Source organism: Saccopteryx leptura, chromosome 10, assembly GCF_036850995.1.
Source record: "Saccopteryx leptura isolate mSacLep1 chromosome 10, mSacLep1_pri_phased_curated, whole genome shotgun sequence".
Taxonomy (NCBI): domain Eukaryota; kingdom Metazoa; phylum Chordata; class Mammalia; order Chiroptera; family Emballonuridae; genus Saccopteryx; species Saccopteryx leptura.
Window position 1 is genome coordinate 4,344,122 of NC_089512.1, and position 17,328 is coordinate 4,361,449.

General features: G+C 60.2%; 1 protein-coding gene across 1 annotated transcript in view; it reads left to right on the forward strand.

The window, feature by feature from the left end:
- The window catches only part of ITPR1 (inositol 1,4,5-trisphosphate receptor type 1), a 307,579-nt gene that overhangs the window by 215,346 nt on the left and 74,905 nt on the right, over positions 1-17,328 (forward strand). Inside the window, exon 44 of the mRNA XM_066351689.1 lies at positions 16,506-16,686. Within this exon, the coding sequence (XP_066207786.1) occupies positions 16,506-16,686 (181 nt within the window). The remainder of the gene's footprint in view (positions 1-16,505; positions 16,687-17,328) is intronic.

Consider the following 17,328-nt stretch of genomic DNA (forward strand, 5'->3'; position numbering starts at 1 on the left):
TCTCGTGCCGCCAGGGCGGAGGCAGAGACGGCACTGGCCCCCCACCCCCACCCCGGAACCCACGGCGTTTATTTACTCTTCGTGCCTCTGCAGACCTCTGCCAGCCCCTGTGTTTATTGGGTCTTCGCTTCTAGATACTAAGCTGCTTACGGAGAAGAAGCACGACTCTCCCTCTGTCCTGCGCACTCCACACACCCCCCCGTGTAACGGTGGAAGGTCTGGGTGACTGTACTGCTCACAAGAACTAGGGGACGTTTTATCGCTTCATGGTCATTGTGAAATACCCCCTGATTTTGGTGAGCTCTATTGACCAGGTGGCAAATATCCCGAGTCCCACGAGATCTGGGCCGCTGTTCTCAGCCAATAAGTGGGAATTCAGGGAAAGTCTCTCCTTCCTCTCGCCCTCTTTCGGGGGGGGGGGTGGTCTCCCCTTTCCTCCAGGACCCCAGCCGGGGTGCATCCCATCGCACCACCCCCATTCACCGCAGGAGCAGAAGGCCAATGCAGGCGGATGAGGCTCGTGAGTCCAGACCCCTGAGGCACAGGAAGTTTGTCCACCCCTTTCTCTGACTGTCCAGCCCCGGAGCCGCGAGTCCAGACCCCTGAGGCACAGGAAGTCCGTCCACCCCTTTCTCTGACTGTCCAGCCCCGGGGCCGCGAGTCCAGACCCCTGAGGCACAGGAAGTTTGTCCACCCCTTTTTCTGACGGTCCAGCCCGGAGCCCCTCCTGGGTCCGCGGTGTCCCCGTGGCCAGCGGCCGCGCCTCCCGCAGCGGTTTCCCCGGCGGCCAGCGCAGGGCCGCCTGCAGCCTCTAGTTATGCTGAGAAACCTGGGCCATGGGAGCCGGGTCCCGCCTGTCTGTCCCCTCGTCCTCCCGACGGGCGGGGTGAGCTCATCCGCCCCCGTGGCTCCCAGCGACCGAGTCTGCCCACACCTCCCTGAGGGGGGCTGCTGGGCTCCGCCTCCGCGCATCTCCGGTCTCTGTGCAGATCCCCGCCCCCCCCCCCCCCTGTGGACTTCCACTCAGCCCGGCCCCCGGCGAGCCTGGCCGCTGGCTGCCCTCCGCCACCCACCTGCCCCTTGAGCCCGTGGACACAGCACCGCCCCGTCCAGGCACCAGGCGGGAAGCCTGACGCCAACAGTCTCCTCCCACCTCTCTCGCCTTTTTCCCCGGGAACTCCTTTGCTGCCCACTCGACTTTGAAGTTGCACTGTCCACACTCAGCTAGTTCGGCTTTATAGAGAGCCAGACGGTTGGCACCTTGAGGTTAAATGACATGCCCAAAGTGGCCCGGCGGGCGGGGGTGGAGCAGCGGGGATTTGGCTCAGAGCAGGGTGCCACCGCGCCTGCCACCGTGGGCTTGTCAGGGGTGTGAGGTGGGTTGTCCTTCACCTGGATGGCCGGAAGAGCGACCTGCCCTACGCGGAGGCCTGGCCACTCCAGCCCCTGTCTTTTTTTTTTTTTTTTTTTTTTTTTTTTTTTTTCCATTTTTCTGAAGCTGGAAACAGGGAGAGACAGTCAGACAGACTCCCGCATGCGCCCGACCGGGATCCACCCGGCACGCCCACCAGGGGGCGATGCTCTGCCCATCCTGGACGTCGCCATGTTGCGACCAGAGCCACTCTAGCACCTGAGGCAGAGGCCACAGAGCCATCCCCAGCGCCCGGGCCATCTTTGCTCCAATGGAGCCTCGGCTGCGGGAGGGGAAGAGAGAGACAGAGAGGAAGGAGGGGGGTTGGAGAAGCAAATGGGCGCTTCTCCTGTGTGCCCTGGCCAGGAATCGAACCTGGGTCCTCCGCACGCTAGGCCGACGCTCTACCGCTGAGCCAACTGGCCAGGGCAGCCCCTGTCTTAACAGCCTTCCTTCCGCGGAGGACAGAGACCAAGGCCACCCTGCTGACATCTGCCAGCACCTTCCTGACCTGGGCCCGCCCGGTTCCCACACGCACTCCCCACGCTCACTGTCCGCGGCCGCACCTGCTCGGAGCCGGTCCCCGGCTGTGTGCTCAGATGCCTGTGCCCCCCCACGGGACGTGCCCCCTTTCCCTGTGCCCTGACTCCCTGGCTCCCTACGCCCTGTTTGACCTGCCTCCTGCTCTGGGACCCTCCTCCTGGTTCCCCCAAGGCAGAAGGGCGTGGTCTCCATCTCTGGGCAGTTCAATTACTGGAGAAGTCCCCACCCGTTAAATGAGGGAGGGTCATTGTAAGACCCAGGGGGACAGAGACCGAGTCTGTCTGCACCCGGAGCCCCCTAGAGAAGGTGCTGTGTGTGTGAGATGAGGGACCCATCTGGAGGTAACGGATCTGTGTAGAGAATCCTACTCTGGGGGCTCGCCCTGGGAATGACGTCTGATACGTGCAGAGCGCCCACTCACCGTGCTGGTCAGCACACTAATTGCTCGTGGTTCTGGCGGGCCGCGTGTCTTCTCTGCCCTCCGCCCACCCGCCGGAGAGCGTAGTTTCTCCCAGAGTCAAGCTTCTTACTCCCCAGCCACCCACCCCATCACGGGTACGCGGTAAATGCTCACTGAACGCATCAAAATCTTACCCTCCATGGCCGCCATGTTCCTTTAGCCTTCTTATCCTTTTCCGCACACACACGTGAAGATGTGGCGTGTGGACATGTGTCGTTAGGGGTGGTCACCACTTAAAAGGGGCCACCTTCTTTACAGGTGGGAGTTAAGTTGATCTAAACCCAAAGGAAATGCACGCAGTCAGTTTGGAGAAGCACCCTGGATAGCTCATGGGTGCCTCCCCTCTTCTGCATCCTGCCCGCAGAGAGCGGACACGAGGGCCCACTCGGAGTGCTCACGGGCCAGGAGCCGGCCCGCGCCTCCTCCGTGGGTCTCGCCGGCTCTTCACGTGGTCCCCCTTGCGCAGGTACTGCCGTGGCCCCTTTTTGCTGAGAGTGAAACGAAGGGAGGACCCCGAGAGGTCGGGTCACCTGCTGAGGGGCACAGTGCCAGCTGGTGGCTGCACCCGGCTCTGTTTCCTGCTCGGGCCCGAGTTCCCGTGGCATCTCCGCAGGGCTGCCCGCCCCCCTGCACGAGAAGCCGCCACCAGTTTTCCGGGCGCAGACACGCCACCCCCTCCTGACTGTCCGGCAGATCGAGACGCCGCGGCTTTGCTCCCGTTGAACTTCCTGTCGGTGGGCCCCTCGTGAAGGGTGCTCGCTCTGCCTTCCGGATACGTCCGAAGACGAGCTGGCGTGCTGGTCTCTGCGGTGGCTATCGTATCGGCCCGGGAAGGACACAGGAGGAGACCGGAAAGACGGCTCCTCGGACGCTGGGCATCCCGTGCGCCAGATAAAAGTCACACGCGCCCTGCCGGCTGCTTCGCCAGGCCCCGGTCTGGAGGTTAGCAACGAGGAGACTCCGGTGTAACTCCCGCTCCACGGAGATGGAGGGCAGCTCGCTGAGTCGGGGCTGTCACGAAGAGTTCGATCACACCTTACCAATAGGCGTGTCTCTTTCTTGCGTAGGAAGGAGCGTCGTCCCCTGGCGTACCTAGAGGCTCGTTAGATTGCGGCTTTTGCCCATTTTGCACAGGGAAACTCCATGTGCCGATCCTCCCGTCTTCGAGTCTCTGGCTGGTTTGGAGAATATCCGTGGTTTGGAGAGGGAAAGGAAGGGACTTATTTCCTTTTTAAAAGAAATAAAGTGCTCTTGCTAAGGGCAGGCAGGGCGCTGGGTGCTACGATGCGCTGGATCTGGGGTAGGTGGGGTAGCCCCAGTGACAAGGTGAGGAAACTGAGTCTCAGGAGAGCCAGGGGTCCTAGCCAGTGTCGCCAGAGCTGAGATTTGAACCCAGGTCTTGTCTGCCTCAATCCTTACCCTGGTGGTCAGCCTGTAAACTCGGGGGTCAGTGTTGGGAGCCTTCGGGGCCCCTCTCGCCTTCCCCCTCCGCTCTGCACAGGCTGAGAGCAGCGTCCCCCGCGCTGTGGCTTGGCGCGGGTAGGAAGCACGGATTATTTGACCCAGGAAGCAAGTGGTCACCGCTTGGTGATTCCAGTGAATTTTAAAAGAGGCCATGTGAACCACACAGGGGAAGCAGGTCGTTTATATGACGAACGAGTCTTCCCTCAGGGTGCACCTGTGTCCTCTCCTCGTGGGCGTTTTCCTCTGGTCAGAGGTGGACGTGACCCTGACCCGGAGGAAAGGCTCCGTCCAACTCCGTTCTGTGTCTCTGGGTTTTCTGGACTCCCTGTGGTGGCGGGGCAGCTGCCGCCCAGCCCCCGTACTATTTCCAATTAGTGGCGCCCGTGTGAAGTTGTACGCCTGCCTCATGTTTACAAGAGGAAGTATCCCGTCTAATTCTATTTTCACACCCGCAGCCCGAGCGTGAAGGGAACATGGTGTTTCAACACTCCCTCGGTTATCAGCTGCAGAGCGGAGGTTGTGCGTTGTCAGTTTTCCGAGTAGATTTCCACATTTGTTACCTGGCAACATCGCCGCTTGGGGGCCTGCCGGTGCGAAGCGTTGGTTCCCGCTCTGCCGGAGCGCCTAGCCCGCCCTCCTCACGGGGACTCAGGAGGCTCAGCAGACGGGTGGCCAGTGCCTTTCGGTGACTGACCTGGGACCAGGGCTCCCTGCGGACTCCCGCCCGGACTTATTACTGTGTTGTCGCCCACCCGCCTGGTGCGACAGGAAATCCCACGGTGGGGGGTGGTAGTCACAGCACCTCCTGCTGGGGTCGCCCTCGCCTCCTGCTGGGGTCGCCCTCGCTGGGACAGTGGGCAGAGTCTCTGGGTTCAGGGCCACTATGTGCTGAAACCACTGCGGACAGAACTGGAGGCCGGAGCAGGGCCCGCGGGTGCCCTCGAGCCGTCACAGCACCCCCCCTGGGTCCGTGGGATTGACCCCTGGCCCGTGTAGACGTCATGGGTTTGAACATCCTCTCAGTTGAAGCCATATGTTCTGAAACACCAAAAAATAGAAAGAAAGAAAAGAAGTGAAACCTTCCTGTGAGACCAAGGGCACTGAATTCTCTAGCACCTGGAACCTTCCGGGAAGGATGCTTGAGAGGGAACGTTCCCATGGTAACAGTTGTAACCCTCCCTTGAAACCACCTTCTGTCCAAGGCGCCCAAGCGAGGGTCCATTCAGAAGCCTGGCGGCACCAGGGGGTCAGCCAGGCGAGCTGGGTGTCACCACCGGCAGCGGGAGTCAGGCCGGTGGGCTGGGTGTCACCGCCGGCAGCGGGGGTCAGGCCGGTGGGCTGGGTGTCACCGCCGGCAGTGGGGGTCAGGCCGGTGGGCTGGGTGTCACCGCCGGCAGCGGGGGTCAGGCCGGTGGGCTGGGTGTCACCGCCGGCAGCGGGGGTCAGGCCGGTGGGCTGGGTGTCACCGCCGGCAGTGGGGGTCAGGCCGGTGGGCTGGGTGTCACCGCCGGCAGCGGGGGTCAGGCCGGTGGGCTGGGTGTCACCGCCGGCAGCGGGGGTCAGGCCGGTGGGCTGGGTGTCACCGCCGGCAGCGGGGGTCAGGCCGGTGGGCTGGGTGTCACCGCCGGCAGCGGGGGTCAGGCCGGTGGGCTGGGTGTCACCGCCGGCAGCGGGGGTCAGGCCGGTGGGCTGGGTGTCACCGCCGGCAGTGGGGGTCAGGCCGGTGGGCTGGGTGTCAGGACACCGTGTCTGCTGTCCCCTCTGCACCGCTCACCGAGGGCCTGTCGGTGTCTCTGAGCAGGAGGCCTTTGCAACCCCACTGGACTCTTCTGTCTTGCTTGTTAAGGAGGAGAAGGACAACCAATACGCCTGGAAGGCACTTAGAAACCACCGGTTAGCTCTCCGTGTGTGTCGTAGGGGCTCCGGCCTCCTTCAGAAAGCCCAGAAGCCATCTTATTAATGGCTCTTGCTTTGGGGGGTTCATGTGAGAATCTTGGCATCATCGGGGGGTGTTCTAAGGAAGCCACAAGATTCCTTAAGATTCTCTTCGATAGTGAGAACATAGACAGGTGTCCACACACACACACACACACACACACACACCCCTGAGGAGGGCTTGACCCTGAGGGTTCTGAGCGGGGACCATTCCCCCGAGGACTGACTACCCTTCTCTTGGGAAACCTCTGTCCTGCCGTTTAAACTTTAAGATGACCCCCAACCAGGGTAAAGTCCTCCACAAGCCGGCCGGGGGGGAAACGCTTTAGGAAAAAAAAACCAAACAAGGTCATACTGCATTTTTTGGGTAAGCACAGGAATCAACAAAGAGCTGTTACATAACTGCTATTTATATCATCCTTGCTCAGTATCTGCAGGCAGACAAGAGTCGCTGCGGAGGGATTTAATGAGCTCTCTGGCTTTGCTCACCTTCCTGAGCTGGTAGGAACCAGCTTGTTCTCAAGTACGTCAGCAGAAGAGTCTGGCTGTGGGTGGGCGGCCGGGGTAGGTGGACGGGCCCGTTGCCATGGCGCCTCTGGGATAACTCACCCCCTCTTCCCTGACGCCTCGCCTCTTTCCCCCTTCTCTTCTTTCCTCCTCTTCCTTTTTTGAATCTGGAAACATCCTTGTTCCTCACACCTACTCATGGTTCTCGGACCTGTCACCGGAAACCAGGGTGTCCTTCCTTCCCCGCGAGGAGCGTCCAGTCGTGCGGTGAAGGTGTCCTGTCCTGTCCTGGCCCTGCCTCTTCCAGCCCCTCCATCACCGGGACCTTGCTACAAGTGTTTTAAGCTCCCCCGGTAGACGCTGACCCTTTCCTATGGGGTTGCCCCGGACCAGGTGGATCCCGTAGCCGGTGGGACCGACGGTGGCCCCGAGCCCCAGAATAGCGCTGTCCACGTCCCCCGTGCATCCCCCTTGGTGTCCGTGCCCTGGGCCGGCATTGGCCCCTCTAGCACAAGGGTTTGTCCCCCAGTCACTATAATTCTTGGAGCTTGGGCAACCTTCGTCACCTGGAGGTTGTAGGTTGAAATGACTCAGCCTGGATTGCTTTTAAAGAGGTGGCTGCCCCATCCAGTTCTCAGCAGGGAAACGGAACTGCCGTTCTGAGAAACAGATGGTGGCCACCCCGAAAGGGCCACCTGCACCGGGCTGCTCTGCTGGTGGCCGGAGCCCTGCGGGCACACAGGCATTGGGACGAGGGAAGTGGGAGGAGATAATGAAATGTTCTTAGAAAAGAAAAAGTCGTTCCTGTGAGGACAGGCTTAAAGAAAGAAAGAAAAAAATCCGCAAACCCACCCCGCCTTGCCCAAGAGTTGTACAATTCTTAATAGCAGAAGCCTGTTGGAACAATCAGAGGCAAGCTGACTTCCCCTTATTAACTCCTCTTAGACATCTTCATAAAATATCCCCGGATTCCAGACCAAGAAGGTAATCTCTCCCCAGCTCTGAGTAACTGCAGGGACTTTCCCTCTGGAACTCCTCCAGTGGACCGAGCTTCGTGGTGGACACGGTCTTCTCGTCAGAAACTGCCCACCGCTCGAGTCCGACCCTGGGGGGGGCTAAGGGCACCTCGTGCACCAGCTCGGAGCCCCAGCCTCTTGATGGACACAGCCGACCGGCCGGGGCTCACCTGCCGTGCCCTCCTCATCAGAGAGGGAGGCCTGTGCCCGCGTCCCCTGAGGTCCTCTGCCTTCCCGTGTGGACGGCTCAGAGGCTGTCAGACGTGTCTGCCTGTTTCCCGTGCCTGGGTGGTCGTGCCCTGTTCGTCAGGATGCCCGGACGCACGGGGGGCCAGGTGGGGGGGATGGGGGAGATGTTCCTGCTGCCGGACGCCGTCAAGCCCCTTGTCTTCCTCTGAATTCAGTTTAGAAAATGGTATGGCTGCCCTGGCCAGGTAGCTGGGCTGGACAGAGCATCGTCCCGAAGTGCAGAGGTTGGCGGTTCGATCCCTCATCAGGGCACATACAGGAGTAGCTCCAGTAGTTCCTGTCTGTCTCTCCCTCTCTCTTCCTTCCTCTCTCTCCCTTCTTCTCTTGCTAAAATGAATAAATAAAATTTAAAATATTTATACATATATATACATATATATACATATACATATATATACATATACATACATACATACATATATACATATACATATACATACATACATACATATATACATATACATACATATACACATATACATACATACATACATACATATATATATATATATCTGTTGGAGTGGGGAGAGTTTCAGTGGCAGTCACCACGCGGGACCTGAGAAATGTGTTTTATTAGCGTCCTGGCCACACAGGCTCACACACTGCTTCACCCAGAGCCCAGAGTCACCAGAGGGCCACGTTCTGAGATGCGTGTCCTTCCTGTTCCGTAATTAATAACGCAAGTGTCAGCGTGGCCAGAGCGGTTAACAGTTATCTGGACGGGTCAAGGTTCCCCCTGCAGCCTGGCCATCACAGGGACCCGTGCCTGCACCTGACGCAACTCTGAGAGGCGGGAGGGCTGCGCTGACCCCCACCCCCACCCCCACCCGCCGCCCTGAGCGCTGGTCTCTGCCGGCTGCATTCCCCACGTGGCAGGACTGAGCTTTCACAGACAGGTCCTCGGTCACCGAGTTAAATGTCAGCTGCCCTGGGTGCAAAGCCCAGGTCGATTTAAGATTTCCAGAGTCCCTTCAGGACTGTTTTGCATCCAGTCGGGTAGAGATATTAGTAGAGCACTCGCCCACCAGGTGCCCGGCACCGTGGGAGTTGGTACTGATCCAGACGGGGTGAGAGCCCTGTGGGTCCTACCCTCCTGGAGCTTACAGTCCAGCCGGCGAGGTCCACGGTGACATGCGTGACAGATTGGGAGAGGCGTGATGGAGAGCCTGCTCAGGGTGGTGGGGGAGGCTGCTCTGGGGACCGGAGCCCTCACCGATGAGGGGAGGCCCGGCTGGGTGAAGAGGATTCGGACAGAGGGGTTGGAGGGGCCGGTGTGTCTCAGAGGCTGAAAGAGGCCGACTCGGTCAGAGATGCCGTCAGGGGGGCAGGGAGGCAGGAAATGACTGCTGGACCCTGGTGCGAAGCTGGTCACCCGCTGGGAGGCTGCACTAGGTGACCACCAACCCCGTCAGAGCTAAAGGGCACTGAGCTATCTTGGTTGTGACAGCTTGTATACCGTAACCGAGGCTGAAGCCACACGGTGCCCTGGGCGACGCTTCCCGGCCGAGCGCTGGGTCGTTCCGGCCGCTTCTCCACACACCTGCCTGTCCGGTCGCACGGAGTCCTCTGCAGCCGGGGAAGGCCACCCAGTGCCCCAGAACCGGGGGGCACGGGACCCTGGGGACCCGGGGTTCAGACGGGCTGCAGGCAGACATCGTCTGGCTTGAGCAGAGGGCTGAGGGTCCCCGGGGGCCCCCTGTCGGGAAGGCATCTCTGTGCTTGCTGGTTTGCCGTTTGTCAGCCACTGTCCTTGTCCCCGGCGGGCCAGGGTCCGTTTACTTTTCTTTGGATTTTATGGCCGGGTGGATGTGTCATGGTTTGGGGATGTTTTTCCCCACTGAGGCATTTTATCTGCGCGTACGCGTCACGTCCCTGAGAACAGACCCCTGGGGTTTCCCTCCCGCGCGTGTCCGGCTCGCTTCCTCCTGCCCGTGCCAACCTTGAGGCCGCTCGGAGGGCGGCGAGCAGGGCGCAGTTTGGCGTGTAGAGAGCAGGGGAGGGGAAGGGGCAGGTGTAAAATGCCCCCCTAGTGCCAGGCCCGCACTTGTGCACTGCCCCCCCCCCGCCTCTGTGGGGGCGCCTTGCCTCCTTCCCCAGACGAGGACGCAGAGGCCCCAGGTTCATCGGGGCCTCCCCAAGCCCGCCCGCTCCCGCAGGCAGCCCTGTTCGTCTGCCCTCCCTGTTCGTCTGCAGGGTGCAGAGCCCGCCCTGACCCCCGCCGCTCTGCGCACACACAGAACACGGCGGTGGAGCTCGAGTTGACTGCCCCGGGGAACCGTGGAGCTTTGGGGGTGGGGGAGGTCGTCAGTGCCGATGACACAGTGGAGGTGACACCAGTGACCGGTTGTCACCCTTGCACCTCCTGTGTCGGTCCTCTGTCTCCATAACCCGGGTGGACCCCCCAGTGACCAGGGAGGGCCGGCTGGGTCCAAGCCAGGCTCTCGGCAAGGGACCCACCGCCAGAGCTGAGGGCTGGCCCCCCGCACCTCTTTTTGGGCCTCATGATCCCAGCTGTAGGTTCCCTGCGGACGCCTCTGTGCCCCCGTCATAGACGCCGTGGGAGCCTGTGGGCGAGGTGACATGGCACCTACGCGTTTCACTCGAACCACTAGGAGGTGCTCTTCTCTGAATCGTGACCAAGCCCGGAGCGGGCGGGCGTCTCCTGCGGCCCCAGACGGTCCGTGGGGGTGTGTTTCCTCCTGGGCTCCCGCTGCACAGGTGCCCCTGGCTGCGATGTCCCTGCGTGCTCACACGGGGTCCTTCCTGGGGTCCAGCAGGGTGTGCTTGGCTGTGCCCGGCCTTTCTGTCCTGTGAGCCTCGTGTGAACTTGAGCGACCAGAGCGCCTTCCCGCCCTCGAGCGGTTCCCATGCTGGTTCCCACCCTGACCCCACCCTGGCCCCACCCTGGTCCGCACCTTGACCCCCCACCCTGGCCCCCACCCTGGCCCCACCCTGGCCCCACCCTGGTCCGCACCCTGGCCCCCACCCTGACCCCCACCCTGGCCCCCACCCTGGCCCCCCACCGCCCCGAGACCTCCCTCCACGGGCCCCTGTGGTGGTGGTGTCTGTGCCACTTTGTGTCCTTGGGAGGCTGCTGCTCTCTCTTGTCCGTGCCGGGACAGACAGCCGGGACAGACGGCCACCACGAGAGGTGCTGGCCTTTGGCGTCCGTGAGCTGCTTTGAAAACCGAACCCAGAGACGACTTGGGCTCGTCTCCCGAAACGGGTTGGACTCGCTGTTAAACGTTGTGAGGTGCTGTTGCCGACAGTTTACCTGCACAGACAGACTTGGTGAGATAACACCTCTAAAAATTTTTTTAGGAAGTTGAGTTTGTGGGTTGAGGTGTTGTTGATGAAGGTGAGAAACTGTTAGCTGTCTCATCCACAGCGGGGGTGGGAGGGGGCCACCAGGCTGCTCAGCACCCAGGGCCAACTCTCCCGTTCCACACCCCCACCCCCAGTGCTGGCCCCCGGGGCGCTGGGGACGGAGAGGGAGGGAGGGCAGGGGAGCTCCCCATCCCCGGGAGGGAAGCAGTTCCCATAGAAGAGGTTGATGTTACCGCTCGTGCGAAACAGTTCTCCTTGAGCAACACTGTGGCCATCCACTGCTTTGGCCTTGGCCTTCCCTGGAGCCCAGTGACCAGGTTAGTTTGAGAGGAGGGGTCGCCTGGTCCTCCACCCTTCTTTCGGGCGAATGAAGTTGAAAGGTGGGTGCCTCCCCATCCCACTCAGTTCACACCATCACCTCCTTCCCTCCCACTCTGCAGGCGATGCTATTTCTAAACTCTTTAAAGCCAGGGGCACCTTCGGAGAGCTCGGTGGGCTGAGCTCCCGCTGTTCCCTGGTTCAGACCCATCGAACGCCGCCAGAAATGCCCTCCTAGGAGTGAGTGGTAATTGACACCAGGGGATGGTTTGATTCCTGGTGCCCATTGTATTATTAGACTCTTTTCACACCTCATACTTCTTCTGAAGTCGAGAATGGTTAAAGATATTGGGGGGGGGGACAGTTCGTGTGAGAGATTTGGGACAGCCCAGGAAAAGGGCGTGACACCCAGCTGCCTTTGGGTACATTAAACTCAGAGAAATGGTAGAAAACGTGCTCATCCCTGCGTCTAAAGGAGGCTGTGAGCACCCGGCCGGGTTTAACCCCCTTCACCGTGGAGGTCGTTGGGAACTGCTCCCCAGGCGTTGCTGCCGTGAATTCAGGCCGTCTCGGCTGTTTGGGGACACGAGACTCCGGCCATCGTACAACACCCGCCACCATACAGCCTCTCCCATTTCCTTTGCAAGGGGCGCCGAGCGAGAACAGCAGCGCCCTGCATTTGGGTGGTTTCCATAGTAATCAGCGTGTTTCCTAACTGCCCCCTCAGGGACCCCCAGCTTCCACGTGGGGGGCAGAGCCCCGTTTTCCAGATGGGAGCCCCAGTGCACAGACGCAGTGAATGATACTTCCCCAGACCCGGTGGCCGGTTCGTGAGGTGCAAGGCCAACGTCTGGATTTCCAGACTCCCAGGTCCCAGCTCCAGTGCCTGACTGACCACGCACGCTTGGCCGCCTGGTTCCAGGTTTCAGGGCCTTTGGATTTGGGTTGCGAGCACTGTTTTCTCAGAAAAGGACTCAAGACCTGCCGTGGCCGCAGTGCGACAGTGGTTTTGTTGGCAGCATGTGACCCCAGCCCTGGCAGGTCTCCACGGAGCGGAAGGAGCTGTCGGGGAGCCCGTGTTCACAAGTGCAGCCGACAGGCGTCGTGGGGGGCTGAGGGTTGGTCAGTGTGCCACGGCCGGCCGTGACCGAGAACAGGCTGCGTGCGTGCAGCTGAGATCGAGGGGCGGTGCCCCGGGCGGGGGCTGGGGAACGCCAGCGATGCGTAGAGTCTGACCTGCTCCGTGCGAGGTGGCAAAGCTGCATGGCTGGGAGCCTGAGCCACCACCGCCACTCCTAGCGGGCACACTCGGCAAGCCACTTCACCTCTTGGAGCCTCGGTTTCCTCACCTGTAGAGTGGGCTCATGGTAGCACTACCTCGCGCGGTGGCCAGGAGGATAAAGTCAGGGCGTTGGAAGCACGTGGACACGCCTGACAGGTGGGGAGCGTCCGGTGACCGCTCATATGATGCCGTTCACGGAGAGAGGGTCCCCAGGGAGTGGCTGTCTCTCAGTGAGTCACAGTACAGGAGGGGAGCCCACAGGGTGGACCCCCACAGCCTGGGAGCCATTGCCGTCACTGTCCCCACAGAGCGTCTGCTCTGTGGTCTGTGAGACACCCGGCCAAGGCTGAGGGCGCCGTGTGCCCCGGGCAGAGTGGAAAGGGGAGAGCCAGACCCTGTTCTGTGGTCTGTGAGACACCCCGGCCAAGGCTGAGGGCGCCGTGTGCCCCGGGCAGACCCTGGTCTCGCCCGTTCAGACATGTGGCCTCCGAGAGGGGCAGTGACGGTGTCCAGGGTCCCCTGACGGTGGTCCCTGTTTCCTCGGCTGTTTCTCCTGTGGCACATCTCGCGTCTGTGGGGAAGGGGTTCTGAGTTCCCCCACACTGCCCTCATCTTCCACGTCTCGTGCAAGGCTCCTGCTCCCCGCGTCCCCTCTGGAGAGCAGACTTCTTTCGTCAGGAGGATCTTCACGCAGATTCCCGGGGGGAGGCCCGGGCCCTGCTGTCCACTTCCTGGCCCCACTCTGCGCACGGGCGCGCTGGTGGGATCACGTCCGGTGAGCGTCTCAGCGGGCTCTGTGTGTGTGGACGCACAGGAAGGCTTCCCTGGTTCCTGGCACCTCGTGGGCCACCAGGAGGCATTAGCTGCCGTGTCACTAGGATTGTCTCTTTGAAGCTTCACAGCCACCCACGACACACGGCAACCCTGCCCGTTTTGCAGAGGAGAAAATTTGGGTTCCAGCGATTGTTGTCACTTTCTAAGGGGACACTCACTCCCTGGTGAGTGCAGAGCTGAGACCCAGGCCTCTGTGACTCCGGGGACAGAGTGGGACGTGGCGGCCTCGTCCCAGCAGCTTGCTCCCAAGGCACCTTTCACTGTGGGGTTTCCTGTTAGACTGATGTGGTGGAGGCTCAGAGACGAGACTGACGCTCAGGGACCGCCGTGTCTGCGCGGCATTTTGTGCGCCCTCCCACCAGGGTTCGGAGAGGCTTGAGGACCTTGCCCAGGGTCACAGCCAGTGCGTGAGGGGCCCGGGATTAGAACCGGGTGGTCGGACTGGGAAGCCCTGCCTCACAGAGCTCACGCGCAGCACAAGTCAAGCCGTACGCAGGGGGACGATTGCTGCCGGTGTCGTTCCAGCGGCAGCTGCTGCAGAGAGAACCGAGCTGGGCCGCGAGGGCAGCGGTGGGAGAGCAAGGGACGCCCTCCCTGAGGAGCTGGTGTCAGTGCTGAGACCGAAGGACCAGCGCCCCAGCCGTGGGCAGGGCGGGGCAGGGCGGGGCGGGGCGGGGCTGCGGCCCTGAGTGTCCGCCACAGTTTTGTTCGCTAGCCATCAGGTTCCTAGGGATAAAAGGGTGATTGTGGAACTACTGGTCTTTTTCACACCGGGCGGCCAGTCTCGTGGGAATAGGTCTCAGGCCCCTTTTGCTCACGGCCGGATCTCCTGCGTTGGGCCTAGGGACAGTTCATGACAGTGCGGATGGATAGGTGAGGGGGGATGGGCAGGTACGGGATGATACAGCGAGAAACCTAAGAGGAAGTAAAGGCTGTAGAGCAGGGGTCCCCAAACTTTTTACACAGGGGGCCAGTTCACTGTCCCTCAGACCATTGGAGGGCCGGACTATAAAAAAAACTATGAATAAATTCCTATGCACACTGCACGTATCTTATTTTAAAGTAAAAGAACAAAACGGGAACAAATATAACATTTAAAATAAAGAACAAGTAATTTTTCTTTTTTGTATTTTTCTGAAGCTGGAAACAGGGAGAGATAGTCAGATAGACTCCCGCATGCGCCTGACCGGGATCCACCCAGCACGCCCACCAGGGGTGACGCTCTGCCCACCAGGGGCCGATGCTCTGCCCACCAGGGGGCGATGCTCTGCCCCTCCGGGGGGGTCGCTCTGCCGCAACCAGAGCCACTCTAGCGCCTGGGGCAGAGGCCAAGGAGCCATCCCCAGCGCCCCAGGAAACTTTGCTCCAATGGAGCCTTGGCTGCAGGAGGGGAAGAGAGAGACAGAGAGGAAGGAGGGGGGGTGGAGAAGCAAATGGGCGCTTCTCCTATGTGCCGTGGCCGGGAATCAAACCCGGGTCCCCCGCACGCCAGGCCGACGCTCTACCGCTGAGCCAGCCGGCCAGGGCCAAAGAACAAGTAAATTTAAATCAACAAATTGACCAGTATTTCAATGGGAACTATGCTCCTCTCACTGACCACCAATGAAAGAGGTGCCCCTTCCGGAAGTGCGGTGGAGGCCGGATAAATGGCCTCAGGGGGCCGCATGTGGCCCGCGGGCCGTAGTTTGGGGACCCCTGCTGTAGAGGGCAGCGGAGGACCCTGAAGCCTCGAGCTTGTTTCCGAGCGGGGGCTTTGGGGACCACGGCAGTACCCAGAACAGTAAGGCCAAACCGTAGTGACTTGTGCACTGGCATTTGGGGGGGTGGCCGGAGGGGAAAAGACAGAACCAGGGAGCCCAAGAAAGACAGACCCTGTGCTGGACGTCGGGAGCGACCAACAGTGAAGAAGAACAGCAAGCGGACGCGGAGATCCGTATGTCTGTGGGCCAGCGGGACAGACAGGTGCCCGCGGAGCACCCGGGCTGGTAGCGACAAGGTGGGTCAGAGGACTTGAAGCCGCACGTGGACCGACGGAACCTGGTGTCTCTGCAGGGGGCGGGGAGGGCCTGCGGAATCGGGCACCTGGTGCTGCCAGTGGGAGATGGGAGAGTCAGGGGCGTGGAGAAGCTGGTAAGGCTGTAGTTCTTTTCCTGGGATTGCAAGCCAGGGCTACCTTCTGCAGGGAAGCGCCTTCCTTCCAGGCGGGGGAAGGGTGGGAAGTTGGCAGGAAGAACCAACTGGGAGAAGCAAGTTGTATTGTTTGGAGCTTTGTTTTATTCTTCTGGAAATGAGCGTATTGTGTTTTTATGTAAATAACTCACAACAGCGTGGTGTTGGCAATGGGTTGAAGAGCCAACGCTCCTGCATGAAGTTGAGGTGCCATATTGTGTTGTCGTAGCAACAGTTAACGCCGGTGCTTGCCGTGGGCGGGCCCAAAGACCAGCGTGTGTCCGAGAGGCGAGCTCCCTGTTCGTTCTGAGCGGTTTTACCAAAGCAGCAGCCTGCCCTGTCCTCCAAGGCTGGACTTGGAAAATCACCTTTTCCCACGAGGATCTGGGGGTCCCTCCAGCCTGGTATAGCCCTTGCCAGCTCGGAGCTTCCAGAACAGAATTGTCTGTAGCTTCTGGGGCACTTTGGACTCACACATTTCAGTCATGTTATCCTAGCCTGGCGTGGAGGGAGCCTACAGGGACAGGTAGTGTGTCTTACTCATCTGCATATATTCACAGGGCTGTGCAGAGGCAGGGCCTGTAGAGGTTCTTAAACAAATGACTGGACCTGCAGGAATCACCAAAAATATATGTTTGTTTCCCCTGTTCGCGGAGGTGTGTGTGTGTGTGTGCGCACGCGCGCACGCAGCGGGCTACTCTTGGCTGGCTGAAGTCAGCCCACCGCCCCGGGCAGGCTTCCCAAGCCGCTGTGACTGGTCCAGCAAAGACATCCCCTGGCAGTGTGCTTAGAGTCTCCGCCGAAAACCTCAGGCCGTGGGATCCAAGGCACGGGGCAGAACACAGAATGGTGTGGAGCCTTGGTCCAAACCCGGGCCACGTGTGAGCAGTCCTGTGGCTGGCGCTGAGCTCCCCGGGGGGTTGGCGTCCTGAGCGGGGTTCGGTCCCCGGTCTGTCTCAGTGCTGAGACTCTGTGGGTTTTCCTTCACAGCACTCCTTCTTCTGCCGGCTGACGGAAGACAAGAAGTCAGAGAAATTCTTTAAGGTCTTCTATGACCGCATGAAGGTGGCCCAGCAAGAGATCAAGGCCACCGTGACAGTGAACACTAGCGACCTGGGCAACAAAAAGAAAGACGACGAGGTAGACAGGGATGCCCCATCCCGGAAAAAAGGTAAATGTCCCCATGTGCTGCCCCTCCGTCTGTCGGTCTGTGCACCCGCAGGGGCACCCCATGGTTTCCTTCTGTTCTCCTATTCCCCTTGGACCCCAAACTGTGCATGCTCACTGGGCTCTCAGAAGAAGAACACAAATCCACTTGTGATGTGATTCTTCCTGAATAACCTGAGAAGGATCACCACGGCTTTGGAAGTTTTCTTGTTTCATAAATTTATATGCATTCTTGGTCAGACTCCAGGTTTTGTGGGCAGGAAATCCATTAACAATCCTTTTCTGTAATTTTCCATTTAATGTCAGAAAAAGTTGAGGATAATACGCTCTTGAGAGTTGGGGGTACCCGTCTACTGTAGGTTAATTCTCCCTTCTTTTCTAAATTACTTGAGTGTTTATGAAACTTCTTACCCATCACCTCAGCTGAACACAGTGATACTTGGGAGGAGGTGGGCCCACCAGTGTTGAGCCAATGGCCTTGAGCAGGTTGGTGGGCTGCTCTGAGCCTCGTTTTTTTGTGTTTTTTTTTTTTCCGAAGCTGGAAACGGGGAGGCAGTCAGACAGACTCCCGCATGTGCCCGACCAGGATCCACCCGGCACACCCACCAGGGGGCGATGCTCTGCTGCAATCAGAGCCATTCTAGCG